This window comes from Peromyscus maniculatus, chromosome 2 (genome assembly GCF_049852395.1).
Source record: "Peromyscus maniculatus bairdii isolate BWxNUB_F1_BW_parent chromosome 2, HU_Pman_BW_mat_3.1, whole genome shotgun sequence".
Taxonomy (NCBI): domain Eukaryota; kingdom Metazoa; phylum Chordata; class Mammalia; order Rodentia; family Cricetidae; genus Peromyscus; species Peromyscus maniculatus.
In genome coordinates this window covers 39,226,226-39,248,228 of record NC_134853.1, presented here as the reverse complement: position 1 = coordinate 39,248,228, position 22,003 = coordinate 39,226,226, and the positions used below count along the sequence as shown (strand labels likewise).

At 39.2% G+C, this 22,003-nt stretch overlaps 1 protein-coding gene across 7 annotated transcripts in view; it reads left to right on the top strand.

Annotated features, from left to right (window-relative positions):
- The window catches only part of Rp1 (RP1 axonemal microtubule associated), a 378,321-nt gene that overhangs the window by 113,691 nt on the left and 242,627 nt on the right, over window positions 1-22,003 (top strand). For all 7 annotated transcript variants that reach the window (XR_013049004.1, XR_013049005.1, XM_076563965.1 and 4 more), the window contains one exon: window positions 11,882-12,014. Coding sequence is in view for 5 of the 7 variants with exons in the window: in XM_076563965.1 (XP_076420080.1) it covers window positions 11,882-12,014 (133 nt within the window). In the remaining 2 variants the exon portion in view is untranslated. Of the gene's footprint in view, window positions 1-11,881; window positions 12,015-22,003 lie in introns of those variants that run through there.

Here is a 22,003-nt window from a genome sequence, read left to right as displayed (position 1 = left end):
ATAGGCTTTTTATTCTGTAGGATGGAGGCAGGATCCACCAGTTAGGGCAGTTAGAGTATTCTGTTGGTAGAACCTGGCAGTTAAATGTCCTTGTGGGAGGGGCCTGGCTACTTGTGTGGCTTGAGGGGCTTATATTCCCCCTTTTTTTGTTTCTTATTGGTAAACAATCAGGTCATGGAAAAATGGGATATGTTATCATTAGACTTCTTCCTGCTGAATCAGGGCATTGAAATCCTTTGGGCCAACTTGATCTTTACCATCAGGGTGTAATCAGGAGTTGCGGGCCTCTGGCTCTGTGGTTAGGGGCTAGTAATCCTGTTCTAGCAACTGATGAAAAGTCTGGTTAGAGATCTTTTGCATCTATTGTTGAAGAAATCTAGATAAAGAGTTTATAAGGCAGGGTGCAACTAGTAGGATTAAGAAAAGCAGGAGAAAAGGGGTTAAGAAGGGTAGCATCCAATTCCACATTGGATGGTCCATGAGCCACTAGTCAGAGGCATCAAGATATCTCTTACATTTTTGAAGATCCATCTGGAGTTGTCAGATCTTGTCTTTTACTTTAACTAACTCATTGACATAGAAGCAACATTCCTCCCTGAGGAAGGGACAATAACCACTTTTTTTTTTTTTGCTGTTAGTAAATCTCATCCCCACTGATTTTGTAGCACTATGGTTACCCAGTGAGTCTATTTGGCCCTGGAGAGTAAGGATGGTCTGAGCCACCCATTGGAGATCCTGGATGAACTGAGAGGAAAACCTACGGTAAATAGCTATGGAAGTAGTCGGTCCTGAGTTTCTGCACCAAAATATAAATGTTACAGATCTGGAGCAAAAAGTATCCTGGCTGTCAGAAGCCAGGCTATACTGACAGCTCTGAAGAAAAAGATGTCCTGGAGGGAAAGGTATCCAGAACACCTGTGTGGCTTTCATAGTAAAAGTGAACAAAGCAGGGAACTCTGTAGTGACACTTACCCAATGGAAGAGGAGAGACAATTAGAACAGTAGAAGAGAAAATAGCTGGGGGAGTGCAGGTGTCTTAATGAGTAGAACTGCTTGAATGGTGGGGACCTGGAGATTATTGAGGGAGTATGCTCAAGTGGTGGGCAGCCCCAAGGGTGCAGCAGATTCTTAAAAGGTCAGAGATATAGAAAGAGAGTGGGTATTGAGTCTGGGTGATAAATTTGGTGGGGTTTGATGAGGCTGGTAAAGCTGTGACCCTACCCTGATGATAGAGGAACAAGAATATGTGGGTCCCTAAAACTCCATGAGAACTAAATAGGTGGACCTGGTGTCCAGGACGACAATGAGGAGGAGGAGGAGGAGGAGGAGGAGGAAAGAGAGAGCTCTCCTTGACACTGTAATGTCTACCCAAGGCTCCAAGTCAGAGATGGTGGTAGTCAGGCCAAGGGAGCCCAGGTCCTCAGGAACTCATCCAAAGAGCCACCTGGGCTTGATGTCTCCATGCTGTGAAGGTCATGGGAGCAGTCAACACCCAAATGCCCTTCTTGATGGTACCTTGAACATGATCTGGTTGGTTTACAAGGGATCAGATAGGTACATCTGAAACAGGGATCAGGAGGTCCTCAGGTTTTTGGAGGCCAGATTGCTGGGGCAGTTGCTATGGCCATTTGAAAGGCCTTCACTAGCACCAGGTATTTTTGTTTTGATGCTTTTTCATCTCTCCCATGGTACACCTTAAAGTCACCACTAAGACTTCTGCCTGTGGAGTCAGGGTCCTTTCTCTAGACATTTTAGTTTGATCCTAATATCAGGGAAACTCTGCAAGAAGAAGTAGGTCAAACGAAGTTATTTTCTATTTGGGGCCTCAGCATCCAGATTGGTGTATTGTAAAAGGGTCTTTGTGAGATGGTCTAGGAATTGAGATGAGTTATCATGTTTCCTTTCCTTAGACTGTAATATTGCTTGCCCTCGTTAGTTAACTAGTCCCAACTGACTGAGGGGAAAAGCTTCAACTAAGTAATATTTCTCCTTTTCTATGAAAGGAATACTTGGGGCCACTGAGAAATGCATAGTTATGTATGTACATGTATTACTGTTAAAGATCATAGTTTGGGACTGGAGAGATGGCTCAGAGGTTAAGAGCACTGGCTGCTCTTTCAGAGGTCCTGAGTTCAATTCCAAGCAATCACACTGTGGCTCACAACCATCTATAATGAGATCTGGTGTCCTTTTCTGGCATGTGAATACATAACGAATAAATAAATCTTAAAAATAATCATAGATAAAAGATGATTTAAACATTAAAATATGGCTGTCTTTATAGCATCTGCTTCAAAACAGGTGTGAAAATACATCCTTAATGACATAGTAATCTGTTAGGCTTGGATGGGAGCTCTGGAATTTAGGGGACATATGCTAATTAGGCTAAAGCACTTTGTTTTTTAAAACAAGAAAACCCCTTAATTCTTCTATAATGCTTAAAATGAAAATTCTGCTTATTTCTGTTACTAGCAGTAAATGTGATCTCCTGACTAGAGCCCTTATTTCCAGTTTTATGTTTTGGTGAGTGGTGTATTTAACTCTGCAATCATTAAAAATTAGGAATCTTTAAGTAAAGTTGTAAAGAAGCAATGATCATTGAATCCAATTCCTAGCATTCTTGGTGTGGAAGTTTGAATGGGAATGGCCCTTTTAGTTTCATGTGTTTGGTAACTTTGCTCCTATTGGTGGATCTGTTTTGGGATGATTAGGAGGTCTGGTCTTTTGGGAGGAGGTGTGCCATTAGGGATCGACTTTGAGGTTTCAAAAGATGGGTGCCGTTTCCAGCATTCTCTTTCTCTGCTTCCTCCTTAAGAATAAAGATGGGATCTTTCATGTTCTTGGCATCATCTCTTTGCTCTGCCATCTTAGATGATAACCCTCTGAAGCTATAATCTAATTGTCTACTTTCTTTTATAAATTCTTTGGTTATGGTGTTTTATTACAAAAATAGAAAAGTAATTATATCATAAGTTGGTTTCAAGAAGTGGATAGTTGCTGTGACAGACCTGATAATGTGGCTTTTTGGAGGAACATGGAAGACTTTTGGACTTGGCCTAGGAAAGTGGTTGAATGCTGTAAACAAAGCTTAATAGGCCATTCTAGTATGAACCTGGAAGACAGTGGTGCTGAGAACTATGTTGATTGAAGACTCCCAGCATGAGAGTTTCAGAGGGAAAGAATATTAGTAATGGGGCTAGGGACCTTTCTTGTGGTATTTTGGCAAATAATGTGCCTGTCTTTTGTACTTTTCCTAAGAAATTGCCTGAGGATAATTTGAAAGCAATGAACTAATGTCTATAGCAAAGGAAATTTTAAGACAGCCTAATATTGACTCTGTTGCATGGTTACTAGTAATCACTGATAGACAGGTCTACAGTGAAAAAGACAGCAGGGCAAAAATAAATACAAAACATACAGTTAAAAGAATAAAAGAATACTAGGAGATTTATTGTTGGAGCCAAGGTTTATGCTGAAAGGGGTAAAAAAATTAAGGAGAGCACAATCTGCAATGAAATAAAGGAAGAGATACACTCAAAAAAAGATGTTACCCAGCTAAACTTTCAACCTGTGAAAGGAAAAAGCCTATGGAATTTTCTCCTCCAAAAAAATAGAACATATGAAAGCTGCTACAAATGTATTTAAAGGAAACCATGCTCCATTGCAAGGAGGTTGTTAAACATGGCAGTGTTGTCCATCTGGTTCTGGATTTTGAGTAATTAAAGGGTTTGTGGAATCTTCCTCTGCAGCTAAAGAGAGCTGCTGAGGCTAGGGAATGTGTGGCAGACTAGTCTGCATGAAGGCTCTGAAATGGCAAGAAGCCCTAAAGTGAAGTCTGGATTGCTTTGGAGGACCCAAAATATTAGAGGTGCCAGAGCCATAATATACTTGCCACAGAAAGCTGCATATAGGGCATTGAACCAGCCTAAGACAAAGGAGTGCATATGGGCAGAGAAGCTGGAAGGGAAGAACCGTCTAAGCCCTTTAACAATGGAAATGAAGTAACAAGATTTGTTGCTGGAGTCCAGCTCCAGTGAAGTTCAGGTCCCAAAGATGATGTGTAGAGTCAGAGAGGGGAAAGAGGAGACTGACATGGTCTGAGGGTGAATCGGGATGGTTGCTCCTTATTGAAAAAAAAAGGCTGCATCTTTTATAATCTATAATTGCACAAATGATTAAATAAAAGCTGTAATTAAAAGTCTCCCAACAAATAAAGCAAGCAAGATAGCAAGCCCAGGGCCAGATGGATTCAGACTTTCAAGAGATTACCACAAATACTCTTCATATTGTTCTACAAAGTTGAAACTGAAGGAGCATTTTCTAACTCTTTTTATGAAGCTCAAATTACATTGATATATAATCCACACAAAGACTCAACTAAGAAAGAAAATTAAAGACCAATTTACTTTATGAGCAAAATGCAAAAATTCTCAACAAAATACTTGCAAATAGAATTCAAGAACACATTAAAAAGATCATTCTCAATGATAAAGCTGACTTTATTCCAGAGATGCAGGGATGATTCAGTACATGTAAATCCATAAATGTAATACATTATAAATTAAATGAAAGACAAAATCCACATGCTCATCTCATTAGATGCCAAAAAGGCTGTTAAAAGCCAACATCACTTCATGATTAAAGTCATATAAAGACTAGGGATACAAGGGGCATACCTCAACATAATAATGACAATATACATCAAATCTACAGCCAATATCTAATAGAGAGAAACTCAGGAATAAGACAAAGATTCCCATTCTTTTCATATCCATTCAATATAGTCCTTGAAGTCTTAGCTAGAACAATAAGACAACTGAAAGACATCAAGGGACACTAATAGGGAAGGATGTAGTCAAAGTATCTTCATTTGTAGATGGTAGTATTTCATACATAAAAGACCCTGAAGACTCCACCAGGGAACTTCTACAGCTGAAAAAGACTTTCAGTAAAGTATCAGAATACCACATTAACACAGATAAACCAGTAGCCTTCCTGTATACAAATGATAAAATAAACTGAGAAAGCAATCAAGGAAGCAGTACCTTTTACAATAACCTAAAAAAGGCTTGAGATAACTCTAACTAAGCAAGTAAATGACTTGTATAATAAAAACTTTAAGATACTGAAGAAATAAAAGATACCAGATAATACAAAATTTCCCATACTTATAGATCAGTAGGATTAGTGTAGAGAAAATGGCCATCCTACAAAAGCAAATTCAATACAATACCCATCAAAATTCCAACACAATTTTCATAGAAATCAAATGGACAATTTTCATCTTTTTGGATGGATATGGAAACATAAAATCCAAAATAGCTAAAACAGTCATGAATAATAATATTACTGCTGAAAGTATCACCCATCCTGACTTCAAGTTGTATTACAGAGATATAGTAATAAAATCAGAATGGTATTGGCATAAAGACAGACAGGTTGATTAATGGAATGAAACTGAAGATGCAGACACAAAACTATACACCAATGGATACGTTGTTTTTGACAAAGAAGCCAAAAATACACACTAAAAAAATCTTAAACAAATGGCATATATAACATATTCCCAAATAACTCCACATTGCATTACAGAGACACTTGCTCATCCATGTTCATTGCTGTTCTATTAGTAATAGCTAGAAATTAAAAAGAGCCTAGATGTCCATTAACTGGTGAGTAGATAATGCAAATGTGGTACATTTACATAACAGAATATTATTCAGCTGTTTATAAAAATTAAGAAATTCAGAGGTATATTGTTTGGGCTAGAAAAAAAATCACTGAGTGAGGTGACCCAGATCCAAAAAGACAAATATTATATGTTTTCTCTTCTACGTAGATGTTAGTTTTTAAACCTTCAATATGTCCTACAATCTGAATAACCACAGAAGTTAGGTATAGAATAAGGTATTGGTGGAAAAGGAGGATCTCCCAAGAAAGAAAGAATAGAATGTATAGTTATGGAGAGACTAGAATTAGAGAAGTGAATGGGGAGGGGGATGGAAAAGAGCAGTAAGAAGGGAGTATGAGGAAAGATAACTAACATTAAGGACCATTTGAAGACCATATGGAAACTTACTAATGTAGAATCTTCCTAAACCATATACATAAACAAAGCAATCTAAATGGATTTACCAGGTAATGGGGAGATAATGTCCCAACTAGACATGTTTCTCTACCATTTACTAGGAATAGATTATATCTAGTTGAATCACTGGACAAAGGGGTTCTATGGCCATCTCCAACATCCATCATTATTGGTTTCTCTCCACAAAGTGATAATAAGGCCCTACTGCTTAAGACAATACTTACATATCTCATTTGACTTGGTGAAGTCAAGCTGGTACCTAATGAGAGCTTTTACCCCTGGTGACTAGTGTTCATGGTACTGAAGGTTCTCTGTAGGATACAAGAGGAAGGTAACCATCAATCCAGCTACAAATATTGCTATCTACAAAGATGACCTGCTTGCATGATATGTTGGTTCAATAGTGGCACAAACATTGTGTGAGTAACCAACCACCTTCTGACTGGATTTAAGTCTCACTTCACAAGATGGAATGCATGCCTGACACTGCTTGGGTAGTCTCAAACTTGAAACTGCATATACCATAGTTTTAGGGATCACCAAATACTGTTTCTGCTAAAGGAATATAGTAACAAAATGACTCCTATTGACATCCTGTTTTACCCATAGATCAGACTTCTTTTAGTAGATGGAAACTAACAGATGCCCACACTGTGCAATGTACAGAGAATAAGAGACTTTTGGAATAGTCTGTCCTGTAGGGGATATCTTCATCAAACTCATCCCTTCAGGGCTCAGGAAACTGTGTAGAAGAAGAGGAGGAAACATTGTAAGAGGCAGAGGGGATGCATGACTATAGAGAAAGTGTCCTCCAGACACAACAGGACTGATGCACATATGAACTCACAGAGACTGTGGCAGCATGCACAGAAACCTCACAGGTTCAAGTTAAATGGAATTCCAATGCTAACAGGGGAAGTGGACATGGGCTGCCATTCCTAACCCAAAATTTGTCTGCTACTGACACCTGCAAAAATTATTTTACTCTAATGGAATCTCACTGGGTACATTTACCTCAATGTTCCATGTTCAACAATAGATGGCCAACATAAATGAACTCAATATGTATGTTTTCAGACTTTTGAAGACTTTTTGTTTTATATGGCTTTGTTTTGGCATTTTTGCCTTATTGGTTCTTTTAGTTGTATATTTTGTTTTCCAATATTGTGAGTTTGTGAAATTTTTTTGGGGGGTGGTGTGTATTTTTTTATTTAGTTTTCTTTTAAATTTATTTGCCTGTTTGTGAAGAGAGGGAAAGAAAGGAAGACTATGTTTCAGGAGTTGGGGATATAAAAAGGATCTGGGAGGAGGTAGAGGAGAAGAAAGCATGATCAGAATATATTATATGAAAAAATTATCAATGAAAAGGGGAGGAGAAACACAGTTGGCACTATTGGGGGATAAGCAGAAAGGAACTAGCTGGAGGAATGAGGAGGGTTAATGCTGGAATAAATGGGGCAAAGGGAACAAATGAGAACAAGGTATAATAACAACGAAGATACCCTGATCAAACCTATTTAAAAATCACAGTCATAATTCTATTTGAAAGGAATGTCTTATAGATAAAATACAGTTGGATCACAATATTTAATTTAGCAATATTTACAAAACATTTATTTTGTATATAAAATGGATGTACCTCATACATGAAGTAATGTTCTGAAAGGTGATTTATAAGCCTAGTTTATATAGTAATTCAACAAACAGTTAAATTGCTTGGAAACATGTCAAAACAATGGAAGAGGATTTTGAATGTTAAAGTTGCTGAACTGTGGGTTAGCAAATACACGAGAAATGATGATGGATAAGGGTAGAACTTAACATTAATAAAGCTTTTAATGTCAGCTGCAGGTGGATCCAAGTCTTTGATGACTGTCTTAGCTAGGGTTTCTCTTGCTGTGATGAAACACCATGACCAAAAATTAAGTTGGGGAGGAAATGTTACTCTTTATCACTGAAAGTCAGGCCAGGAACTCAAACAGGGCAAGATCCTAGGGGCAGGAGCTCATGTAAAGGCCACAGAGGGGTGGTATTTACTGGCTTGCTTTCCCTGGCTTGCTAAGCCTGCCTTCTTATAGAACCTAGGACCAGCAGCCCAGGGATGGCACCACCCACAATGGGCTGGGCCTTCCCACATTGATCACTAATTGAATAAATGCCTTACAGCTTGATCTCATGGAGGCATTTCCTCAACTGAGGCTCTTTCCTCTCTGATGACTCTAACTTGTGACAAGTTGACACACAAAACCAGCCAGTACAACTGACCCCTTGTCAAACTGACATACAAACATAACTATTAAGCCACACCCTTCCTTTCTTATACCTCCCCAAGATCTCAGATTTGTAGTCAGTTTTTTTTTTTTTCTCTCTGCTCTTTGGAGACCTGCTACCCAGCTCCCAAATAAAATACTCAGAGACTTATTCTTACTTATGAATTCCTGGCCTTAGCTTCCCTTATTTCTAACCTGCTTTTCTTAACTTAAATTATCCCACCTACCTTTTACCTCTGGCCTTTTACCTTTTTTGTTATTCTATATTCCTTTCTTTCCTTCTTACTCCATGCCTGGTTGTACAGCTGGGTGGCTGGCCCCTGGTGTCCTCCTCTCCTTCTCTCGCTTCTCCTCTCTTTCTCTCCTATTTATTCTCTATGCACGCCAGCCATGCCTATCCTTTCTCCTGCCTAGCTATTGGCTATTCAGCTCTTTATTAGACCAATTAGGTGCTTTAAACAGACAAAGTAGCACAGCTTTACAGAGTTAAACAAATGCAACACGAAAGAATGCAATACATCTTTGCATCATTAAACAATGGTTCCACAGCATAAATGAATGTAACACATCTTAAGTTATATTTCACAACACAATACACATTAAAAATATGAATAACTTTAGAAGTCCCACAATCCTTACAAATTCAAAAACATTACAATTTTAGTTCATTTAAAATAGCCAATCTCTTTTAAAATATGAAGTCTTTTAAAATTCAGTCTCCCAAATGTGAACTTCAGTAAAATACTTTCTTACTTCAAGAGGGAAAAATCAGGGCACAGTCACAATTGAATCAAAGCAAAACCAAATTCCAACCATCCATAGGCTGGGATTCACAATCCTCTGGACTCCACTGCTTCTTTGACTCTGCCCTCTGCAGCACTCATAGCTTGTTTTCTAGGCCCTTGCTGGCTCCACTGCCACAGCTGCTACTGTTTTTGGTGGTCATCCCATGGTACTAGCATCTCCAAAATGCTGGGATCTTCTGCTGCAACTGCATTGTACTTTTACCAATAGCCTCTAAAAGGCTCTATTCATGGTGCCAAGCCTCAACTTCTTTGCACGACCCCTTCAGTCCTGGGCCTTCAATTGCCACTAAGGCTGCACCTTCACTAAGGGACTCTCCTGGCCTCTTACAATGTCAAGCCCCATCTACTCTCCATGACCCCTTCATGCCTTCAAAATCAGTATCACTTTGGTGACACACATTACTAAGTCTGGCTGCCAGCATGAGGTACAGCCATGGTTGCCTCTGGAAACACAGCTTCTCTGTGCCCTCAAGAAGCACTTCCCAGAACATTTCACCTCAGTGATGCTGATATCTTCTTAATCACCACTAATTTCTTAGCTCCAGCTGACCAGCATCAAGTATCCTGGCAAAGCTATGTTTCGCTTTAGTAGTTCCAGTATCTTGTTATCACAGCAGATTCTTCAGCCCAGCCAACCAGAACCACAGAATCTTAGTTCAAAATAACAAATGACCCTGGCAGAGTCTTTAAACCTCCTTCTGAAATTTCACAAATCAGGTCTCTATCTTCTGCACTACTATCAACATTCCTATCTTCCAAGCTCCCACAGAACATCCCACAAAGCTCTTAATACTCAATGGCTTTCCTAGCCCAAAGTTCCAAAGTCCTTCCACAATCCCCCCTAATACATGATCAGGTCTGTCACAGCAATGCCCCACTACACTGGTACCAATTTGTCTTAGTTAGTGTTTTTATTGCTATGACAAGACATCAAGACCAAAAAACAGGTTGAAAAGAAAAGAGTTTATTTGGCCTACACGTCCACATTGCTGTTCATCACTGAAAGAAGTCAGTACAGGAACCCAAACAGTGCAGGATCCTGGAGGCAAGAGCTGATGCAGAGGTCGGGGAGGGATGCTGCTTTCTGGCTTGCTCCCCTTGACTTGCTCCTCCTGCTTTCTTAGAGAACCTAGGGCCACCAGCACAGGGGTGCTACCTCTCTCCATGGGCTCTGCCCTTCCCCATTGATCACTAATTGAGAAAATGCCTTATAGATGGATCTCATGGAGGCATTTCCTCAACTGATGACTCTGGCTTGTGTCAAATTAACACACAAAACCAGTCAGTACAATGACTAATCATGTATTAGAAATTATTTAAAATTAGTCTATTATATTTGGGTTGATGTACATATTTATTTGTACACAAACAATTATGAATAAATCTGTGAAAACATACCGTGAAAAACTATAGAGACATCTGAAGTTGAACTGAATACATTTTGCCTTATAATATAGCCAGAAGCCTGTGAGAGTCAGGGAGTGGCATGTGGTAGTTAGTGTAACCCCTTCATAGGTCTTATGTTTGAATACTTGGTTCTCAATTTGATGGAACTGTTGAAAAGGATTGGGAGTTCTGGCCTTATTGGAAGAGGTGTGTCACTGGGTATGGGCTTTGAGGTTTCAAAATAGTGGTGCCATTCCCAGTGTGCCTCTCTCTGCCACCTGCTTGTGGATTAAGATATTAGCTCTCAGCTATTCGTAGCGCCACTCCTTTGCTCTGCCATTGTGGATTCTAATCCCCCCAAACCATAAGCAAATTAAACACTTTCTTTTATAAGTCGCCTTGGTCATGGTGTTTTATCACAACAATAGAAAAGTAAATAAGACACTTGGTAAATTTTCTCTCTTGCAGTTTTATAATATGAGAGAAAAATTCATGGAAGGTGAATCATTACCGAAATCACATTTTTTTTACTGTGTTATTAGGGATAAATAAATGTTAGTAATTCCATCACCTTTACCTTAAAGTCATGAAAATTCTTGAAGCAGGATGAAAAATTAAGTTTACTTTGTAAAAAGTAATGGTTAGAGTTCAAAATTACCCCCTGACTTTTGTATAAGATAATATTCTTCCTTTTGTCTTTTAGGCCTTACTTACAAAGTAGAATATTAAAGTTGATACATAACTACATGATATTTTTCATTTTTATTGTTTAATAAATTTATAAAATTTTGTCATAAATGCATTTGATATCTCATTTAGTTACTAACTACTAACTAGCACTATATTAATTATGAAGTTAGGGTGCTGGGACATTTGTTAAATGATTTGAAAAGATTATGTAAAATTGCAATGGAAAAATACAACAATCAGAGTGAAATATTCTCTTCCATTTCTCCCTAACACAAATACATTCTCATTGAAAGACAGTTTTCTTGTTTGAGAGCCCATGAAAAGAGGAGGCCTTTCCTGTTGCAGGAAGGGGAGGTGGTGGGACTAAACGCAGGGCTTTGTACATGGCAAACTTATATTCACCTCTTAGCTACCACCAATTCCTGAGACACAACTGCTCCAAGACATTCTTTATTCAGAATTTTATTTCAAGTATAAAAAGAGCCTTGTATAGTTTGTTGTTTTGGATAAGTAAGATTCCAGTAATGCGTTATTATATTTTATTCAATTCTCTATAGTTTATACATTTGAACTATGACCTAAGTATCAAGTTTGAAGAAAGTCCATTTTATTCTTTGATGCTTTTTTTTTTGCTATTACAGATAGAATTGCAAAACATGAATTCTGGAGAAAAGTTTTATATTCCTGTTCAACAATGGCTGGCACAGGAGCAAGAAGATGGAGAAATCTGCAGAGAATTCCCAATTTTAAGTAAAGGACAACCTGTCCTTCCAGGTAAGGGAGATTCAACTCCATATACTGCAAATAAAACCAGCTTACCCAAATATGGAAGAACAAGGAACTGAATATTTGGATTTTGAATAAGTAATTGAATGAATGATTAAGATGGTTAATGTTTAAATCAATTACTGTTGCTCTTATGACAAATGCACACAAATGTTTTAAAATTGTTTTTTACATCAGTGTTCAGTAATATGTTCTTATTGTAGTTAGTCTTGTTGGAAGGCCAATTGAAATTCCACTTAATGAAAATAAGATTAATTCATAGAAGATACAACTCAACATTCTCTAGAGCAGTGATTCTCAACTTTATTAATGCTGTCACTCTTTACTACAGTTCCTCATGTTGTGGTGACCCCTGACCATAAAATTATTTTTGTTGCTACTCATAACTGTAATTTTGCTAGTGTTATGAATCGTAATGTAAATATTTTTGGAGATAGAGGTTTGCCAAGGGGGTCATAACACATAGGTTAAGAACTGCTGCTCCAGAGGACTAGAACTAAGTGAATAGAAACACGGGTTTATTCTACACTGTCACACAACCTGTACAGAGTACAGTCTGGATAGTTCCACAGTGGCTGCTCTCACACTGGAGACACCAAGAACAGGTTACCTTCTCAAACTACCAGGCTGACTGCCTCAGTAGTCCTTCCCTGGCACTGTAGGCCTGAGGATTCCTAGAGAGCCACTGGTTTTCAGTCTATGTTGGAGGCCTGCAGAAACTATATTTTAATATCAATGAAACAATGTATCAGCAGAGGCAGTTATAGGGTAGATAAACTCATCAACAGGGTGGATGAACTTGCCAATGAAGTGCTAGGGTGGAATGCAGAAAGGCAAAATTTTTCTGTTGGGCCCCTTTAACTGCTTCTGGAAGGTGCTCTTTCAACTTTAAGTAATGTTGATCAAGGAAATCCATTAAACTATAAATGAAAGTATAAGCTGAGTGAAAATGGAGCATATAGAGTAAAAGAGAATCTTTTCCAACTATCTAATTACATTACACCCAAGAAAGAATTAATATTCAGACTACATAAAAAACTAAAACAACAACAAAAAAACTAAAAAAAAAATCAAGGAAACAATCCAATTTAAAAAATCAACTATGTATCTGAATAAAGAGTATTCAAAAGAACAAATAAAAGTGGCTAGTAAATATCTTTTAAGTGTTTGATACCTTTAGTAAACAAGGACATGCAAATTAAAATACTCTACAATCTTACCCCAGTCAGAATAGCTAAAACCAATAAAACAACTGATAACTAATGCTGGTAAGGATACAAAGAAAGGATTATTGTAAACTGGTATTGCTACTATGGGAATAAATGTGGAGAATACTTAAAAGCTAAAAAAAAAAAAAAAAGACCTGCTATATGACCTAGATATAACACTCCTTTGCATGTATCCAAAGGCTCAATATTGTACTATAAAGATGCTTGCTCAGCCATATTTGCTGCTTAATTCACTATAGCCAGGAAAAGGACACAGCTTAGACAGCCTTCAATTGATGAATGGATAATAAAAATGTGCATATGCACAATGGAATTCTATTCAGATGTAAAGAAAAATTAAATTATAAAATCTGCAGGAACATGGATTGAATTAGAAAAAATATATTGAATGAGGTAATCTGGGCTTAGAAAGACAAAGCTTCATGTATTATTTGTGGATCCTAGTTATGAATCTTTAGATTTGAGTATGTAACCTGAAGTGACCACAGAAGCCAGAGAGTAGAAAGGACCTAAGGGAGGAGGGATGGAGAAAGACCTTGGGAGAGGGGCTTAGTATGACACAGGTGCTATGAAGGGAAAAAGGAAAAACAGGAGGAGGGGACCTAACTGGAGAGGAGAGTTGGAGGGTAATATAGAGGGAAAAGGAGGATGGAGAGATAGATAGCATTAAAGGTGTTTATAAAAGCTATAGGGGAACATTATTTTATAAACTTAAAATAATGCTCCCCACAAGGACCACAGACTATCTAACTAAAACTCTGGTACCAGATATGGAAACATCCTTTGAATCTTTGGTCAAGAGGGCCGAGGAAACCCCAAATAGTACAAACTGCCATTGTTGCCACAGTTACTCATTGTTGCCACAGTACTCAAAGGAAAAACCCTCTTGCTGGGTCTTACTCCACACTTCAGACATAGGACATGGAGGATCTGAGCTCAAACCGACTTATGCCTACATCTTAATGTATTTTTTATCTGTAGTCTCATCTGGTGGTTTCAAAGTTTCTAGTTTTACACTAATTAAGGCCTTTGATTCATTTTTAATAGAGAGATAAGGAAAAAAATGTAGTTCTATCCTTCTACATATATATACATACACTTTTCTCAGCACCAGCTGATGGCTGAAGTTACATGAATTTATTCCTATTTCCTCTATTCTGTTCTGTTCTATTGGTCTACACACTAATTTTTGTGCTAGTGCCATGCTGTTTTGTTATTCTGGTTTCATAATGTAATTTTTTTAAATTTTTTAAAAATTTTTTATTTTACAATACTATTCAGTTCTACATAATAGCCACAGATTCCCTTGTTTTCTCCCTTCCTTCCCCCCTCCCCTTCCCCCCAGCCCACCCCCCATTCCCACCTCCTCCAGATCAAGGTCTCCCCCGAGGACTGGGATCGACCTGATAGACTCAGTCCAGGCAGGTCCAGTCCCCTCCTCCCAGACTGAGCCAAGCATCCCTGCATAAGTCCCAGGTTTCAAACAGCTAACTCATGCAATGAGCCCAGGACCTGGTACCACTGCCTAGATGCCTCCCAAACAGATCAAGCCAATCGACTGTCTCACCTATTCAGAGGGCCTGATCCAGTTGGGGGCCCCTCAGCCTTTGGTTCATAGTTCATGTGTTTCCATTCGTTTGGTTATTTGTCCCTGTGCTTTATCCAACCTTGGTTTCAACAATTCTCGCTCATATAAACCCTCTTCTTTCTCACTAATTAGACTCCCAGCACTCCACCTGGGGCCTAGCTGTGGATGTCTGCATCCAGATTCCTCAGTCCTTGGATGGGGTTTCTGGCCCAACTACTAGGGTGTTTGGCCATCCCATCACCAGAGTAGGTCAGTCCCGGCTGTCTCTCAACCATTGCCAGCTGTCTTTTGTGGGGGTATCTTTGCGGATTACTGTGGGCCTCTTTAGCTCTTTGTTTCTTCCTTTTCTCATGTGGTCTTCATTTACCATGGTCTCCTATTCCTTGTTCTCCCTCTCTTTTCTTGATCCAGCTAGGATCTCCCGCTCTCTTTCCCTCAATCCTCGCCCTTCATTGCTCCCACTCGTGTCCAGGCTGTTCATGTAGATCTCATCCATTTCTCCGTGTCTTTCTTGGGGTCTTGTTTTCCAGGTAGTCTCACTGGTGATGTGAGTAGCAGTCCAGTAATCCTTGTTCCACATCTAGTATCCTCCTATGAGTGAATACATACCATATTTGTCTTTCTGAGTCTGGGTTACCTCACTCAGGATGATTTTTTCTAGATCTATCCATTTGCCTGCAAACCTCATGATGTCATTGTTTTTCTCTGATGAGTAGTATTCCATTGTGTGTATGTGCCACAATTTATTTATCCATTCTTTAGTTGAAGGGCATCTAGGTTGTTTCCAGGTTTTGGCTACTACAAACAATGCTGATATGAACATAGCTGAGCAAGTGCTCTTGTGGTATGATTGAGCATTTCTTGGGTGTATGCCCAAGAGTGGTATAGCTGGATCTTGGGGGAGATTGATTCCCAATTATCTGAGAAAGCACCATATTGATTTCCAAAGTGCTTGTACAAGCTCGCATGCCCACCAGCAGTGGAGGAGAGTTCCCCTAGTTCCATATCCTCTCCAGCATAAAGTGTCTTCATTGCTTTTGATCTTAGCCATTCTGACAGGCATAAGGTGGTATCTCAGAGTTGTTTTGATTTGCATTTCCCCAATGATTAGGGATGTTGAGCAATTCCTTAAATGTCTTTCAGCCATTTGAGTTTCCTCTGTTGAGAATTATCTGTTTAGTTCTAGAGCCCGTTTCTTAATTGGACTGTTGGTCGTTTTGATGTCTAATTTCTTGAGTTCCTTATATATTCTGGATATCAGTCCTCTGTCAGATGTGGGGTTGGTGAAGACCTTTTCCCATTCTGTAGGCTGTCGCTTTGCCTTGTTGACCATATCCTTTGCTCTACAAAAGCTTCTCAGTTTCAAGAGGTCCCATTGATTGATTGTTTCTCTCAGTGTCTGGGCTACTGGTGTTATATTTAGGAAGTGATCTCCTATGCCAATGCGTACAAGACTACTTTCTACTTTCTCTTCTAGCAGGTTCAGAGTAGCTGGATTTATGTTGAGGTCCTTGATCCACTTGGACTTAAGTTTTGTGCACGGTGACAGATATGGATCTATGTGCAGCCTTCTACACGTTGATATCCAGTTATGCCAGCACCATTTGTTGAAGATGCTTTCTTTTTTCCATTGTATACTTTTGGCTTCTTTGTCAAAAATTATATGTTTATAGGTGTGCGGGTTAATTTCAGGGTCTTCAATTCTATTCCATTGGTCCATTGTCGGTTTTTATGCCAATACCAAGCTGTTTTTATTACTGTAGCTCTATAGTAGAGCTTGAAGTCAGGGATTGTGATGACTCCAGAGGTTGTTTTATTGTACAGGATTCTTTTGGCTATCCTGGGTTTTTTGTTTTCCATATGAAGTTGAGTATTATTCTTTCCAGGTCTGTGAAGAATTGTGTTGGTATTTTGATGGGGATTGCATTGAATCTGTAGATTGCTTTTGGTAAAATTGCCATTTTTACTATGTTGGTCCTGCCTATCCATGAGCATGGGAGATCTTTCCATTTTCTGACATCTTCAATTTCTTTTTTCAGGGACTTAAAGTTCTTATCATATAGGTCCTTCACTTGCTTGGTTAGTGTTACCCCAAGGTATTTTATGTCATTTGTGGCTATTGTAAAGGGTGATGTATCTCTGATTTCCTTCTCAGCTTCTTTGTCCATTGTATATAGGAGGGCTACTGATTTTTTTGAGTTGATCTTGTATCCTGCTATGTTGCTGAAGGTGTTTATAAGCTTTATCAGTTCCTGGGTGGAATCTTTGCGGTCACTCAAGTATACTATCATGTCATCTGCAAATAGGGAAAGCTTGACTTCTTCCTTTCCAATTTGTATCCCCTTAATCTCCTTATGTTGTCGTATTGCTCTGGCTAGAACTTCAAGTACTATATTGAATAAGTATGGGGAGAGTGGACAGCCTTGCCTCATTCCTGATTTTAGTGGAATTGCTTTGAGTCTCTCTCCATTTAATTTTATGTTGGCTGTTGGCTTGCTGTAAATTGCCTTTATTATGTTTAGGTATATTCCCTGTATTCCTGATCTCTCCAAGACTTTTATCATGAAGGGGTGTTGGATTTTTTGTCAAATGCCTTTTCTGCATCTAGTGAGATGATCATGTGATTTGTTTCTTTGAGTTTGTTTATATCGTGTATTACATTGACAGACTTTTGTATGTTGAACCACCCTTGCATCCCTGGGATGAAGCCTACTTGATCATGGTGGATCATTGTTTTGATGTGTTCTTGGAGTCTGTTTGCCAGTATTTTATTGAGTGTTTTTGCATCAATGTTCATGAGGGAGATGGGTCTGTAGTTCTCTTTCTTTGTTGTATCCTTGTTTGGTTTAGGAATCAGGGTAATTGTAGCCTCATAGAAGGAGTTTGGTAATGTTCCTTCTGTTTCTATTGTGTGGAACCATTTAGAGAGTATTGATATTAACTCTTCTTTGAAGATGTGGTAGAATTCTGTGCTGAAACCATCTGGTCCTGGGCTTTTTTTGTTGGGAGACTTTTAATGACTGTTTCTATTTCCTTAGGGGTTATTGGACTATTTAAATAGTTTATATTGTCTTGATTTAACTTAGGTATGTGGTACCTATCCAGAAAATTGTCCATTTCTTTTAGGTTTTCCAGTTTTGAGGAGTAGAAGTTTTTGAAATATGACCTGATATCTCTGGATTTCCTCAATGTCTGTTGTTATGTCCCCCTTTTCATTTCTGATTTTGTTGATTTGGATTCTCTCTCTCTGTCTTTTGGTTAGTTTGGATAAGGGTTTGTCTATCTTGTTGATTTTCTCAAAGAACCAACTCTTTGTTTCATTAATTTTTTGTATTATTCTCTTAGTTTCTAATTTATTAATTTCACCTCTCACTTTGATAATTTCCTGGCGTGTATTCTTCCTGGGAGACTTTGCTTCTTCTTGTTCTAGAGCTTTCAGGTGTGCTGTTAAGTCACTAGTGTGAGATTTCTCCAACTTTTTTATGTGGGCATTTAGTGCTATGAATTTCCCTCTTAGCACTGCTTTCATGGTGTCCCATAAGTTTGGGTATGTGGTGTCTTCATTTTCATTGATCTCTAGGAAGTCTTTAATTTCTTTCTTTATTTCTTCCTTAACCCATTAGTGATTCAGTTGAGCATTATTCAGTTTCCATGAGATTGTAGGTTTTCTGTAGTTTTTGTTGTTGTTGAAATCTAACTTTAAACCATGGTGGTCTGATAGAACACAGGAGGTTATTCCAATTGTTTCGTATCTGTTGAGATTTGCTTTGTGGCCAAGTATGTGGTCGATTTTAGAGAAATATCCATGGGGTGCTAGGAAGAAGGTATATTCTTTCTTGTTAGGATGGAATGTTCTGTAGATATCTATTAGGTCCAATTGGGTTATGACATCAGTTAAGTCCTTTCTTTCTCTGTTAAGTTTCGATTTGGGAAATCTGTCTAGTGGTGAAAGTGGGGTGTTGAGATCTCCCACTATTAATGTGTGGGGTTTTATATGTGGTTTAAGCTTTAGTAATCTTTCTTTTACATATGTGGGTGCCCTTGTGTTTGGGGCATAAATGTTCAGAATTGAAACTTCATCTTGGTGGATCTTTCCTGTGATGAGTATGTAATGCCCTTCTTGATCTCTTTTGATTGATTTTAGTTTGAAGTCTATTTTGTTGGATATCAGGATGGCTACACCCGCTTGTTTCTTAAGACCATTTGATTGGAAAGTTTTTTCCCAGTCTTTTATTCTTAGGTAGTGTCTGTCTTTGAATTTGAGATGTGTTTCTTGTATGCAGCAGAAAGATGGGTCCTGCTTTCATATTTATTCTCTAAGCCTATGTCTTTTTATAGATGAATTAAGTCCGTTGATATTAAGGGATATTAACGACCAGTGATTGTTCATCCCTGTTATTTTTGGTGGTAGTGTGTGTGTACTTCTCTTCTTTGGGGTTTACAGCTGTGGCTTTATCTATTGCCTGTGTTTTTGAGTGTGTATCTGACTTCCTTAGGTTGGAATTTTCCTTCTAGTGCTTTCTGTAGGGCTGGGTTTGTGGATAGGTGTTGTTTAAATCTGGCTTTGTCTTGGAATGTCTTGTTCCTTCTGTCTATGATGATTGAAAGTTTTGCTGGGTATATTAGTCTGGGCTGACATCCATGGTCTCTTAGTGTCTGCATTACATCTGTCCAGGTCCTTCTGGCTTTCAAAGTCTCCATTGAGAAATCAGGTGTTATTCTGATGGGTTTACCTTTATAGGTCACTTGGCCTTTTTCCTTTGCTGCTCTTAATATTCTTTCTTTATTCTGTACATTTAGTTGTTTAATTATTATGTGTGGAGGGGACTGTTTTTTGGGGTCTAGTCTGTTTGGTGTTTTATAGGCTTCTTGTATCTTCATAGGCATTTCTTTCTTTAAGTTGGGAAAGTTTTCTTCTATGAGTTTGTTGAATATATTTTCTGTGCCTTTGAGTTGATATTCTTCACCTTCTTCTATCCCTATAATTGATAGGTTTGATCTTTTCATGGTGTCCCAAATTTCTTGGACATTTTGGTTCATGACTTTGTTGCCTTTAGTGTTTCCTTCGACTGATGAAACTACTTCTTCTACTGTATCTTCAATGCCAGAGATCCTCTCTTCCATCTCTTGCATTTTGTTGGTTATACTTGCATCTGAAATTCCCAATCTTTTACTCAGATTTTCTATTTCCAGCATTCCCTCTGTTTGTGTCTTCCTTATTTTTTCAATTTCCCTTTTCAGGTCTTGGACTGTTTCCTTTATTTGTTTCATTGCTTTTTCATGATTTTCTTTCAGTACTTTATTGTTTTCTTCCAGGACTTTATTGTTTTCTTCTAATTTGTTTGCCCTTTCCTCTAGTTGTTTACAGCGTCCTTCCCATTTTTTTTTGTCTTTTCCTCTACACAAGCCTCTACCTTCTTCATGATGTTACTCATAAGGCTATTTTCTTCTGCTTCTTCCAATTTTTGATGTTCAGGTCTAGATGTTGGAGGCGGGCTAGGTTCTGGTGATGCTGTATTGCTCTTCATTTTGTTGTATGTACTTCTGCCTTGACATCTGCCCATCTCCTTGTGGTTCCTTCTTGGTCTTATCAGTGTACTTGGTTCAGAAAGAGCTGACAGATTCAGGAAGTCTCTCTCTCTTGTCCAGATGGGAGTTCTCTTGTCCAAATGGGAACTGTGGCGCAGGATGGAAGCTCTTATCTAGACTGGAAGTCTCTGGTCCAGAAGGGAATTCGGGGACAGGATGCAATTTTTTGTTGTTTTTTGTTTTTTAATTTTATTTTTCTTTATTAAGAAATTTTATACTCATTCCTCACGTTATCCACAGACCCCCCCCCCCGCACCCCCCAGCCCTTGTTTCCAAGCCACCCCCTGTCCCCACATCCCCCAAATCGAGGTGTCCCATGGGGAGTCAGCAAAGCCCAGCTCACTGAGCCTAGGCAGGTCCAAGCCCCTTCCCACTGCACCAAGGCTGTGCAAGGTGTCACACCACAGGCACTGGATTCCCAGAAGCCTGCCCATAGACCAGGGACAGATCCCAATTCCCCTGCCTGGGTGCCCCCAAACAGTTCAAGCCAAACAACCATCTTCTGTGTCCAGAGGGCTTAGTCCAGTCCCATGGGGACACCACAGCCACCAGTCCACAGTTCATGGGTTTCCACTAGTATGGTCTGTCATCTCTGCACATCCTCCCATCATGATCTTGATGTCCCATGCCTGCAGTATCTCTCCTCTCTCATCAATTGGATTCCTGGAGATCAGCCTGGTGTTTTGCCGTGGATCTCTGTATCTGCCTCCATCTGTCACTGGACAAAGGCTCTATGATGACAGCCAGGTTATTTGCTAAGCTGGCCACTAGAGTAGACTGGTCCAGGCACCCTCTGGACCACTGCCAGCAGGCCAAGGTGGGGTCAACCTTGTGGATTCCTGAGAGCCTCCCCAGCACCCTGTCTCATCCTATTCCCATGATGTCCTCATCTATCATGGCATCTTCCTCCCTGCCCTCCCACTCTGTCCCTCTTCCAGCTTGAACCTCCCATTTCCCTATGTTCTCATTCCCCACTCCTCACCCTCTGCCACACCACCCACCCAGTCCACCCATGTAGATTTCATCCACTTCTCCTTAACAGGGTCATCCATGTGTCCCTCCTAGGGTCTTTTCCTCTCTGGAGTTGTGGATTGCAGTCTGGCCATCCCTTCCCTCCCATTTAGTATCCACTTATGAGTGAGTACATACTATGTTTGTCCTTCTGAGTCTGGGTTACCTCACTCAAGATGACATTTTCTAGATCCATCTATTTGCCAGCAAATTTCACGATATCATTGTTTTTTACTGCTGAGTAGTACTCCATTGTGTATATGTGCCACATTTTCTTTATCCATACTTCAGTTGAGGGGCATCTTGGTTGTTTCCAGATTCTTGCTATTATGAATAATGCTGATATGAACATAGTTGAGCATGTGTCCTTGTGGTAAGATTGAGCATTCCTTGGGTATATGCCCAAGAGTGATATAACTGGGTCTTGAGGAACAATTATTCCCAACTTTCTGAGAAACCACCATACTGATTTCCAGAGTGTCTGTACAAGTTTACATTCCCACCAACAGTGGAGGAGTGTTCCCCTTGCTCCACATCCTCTCCAACATAAGCTGTCTTCA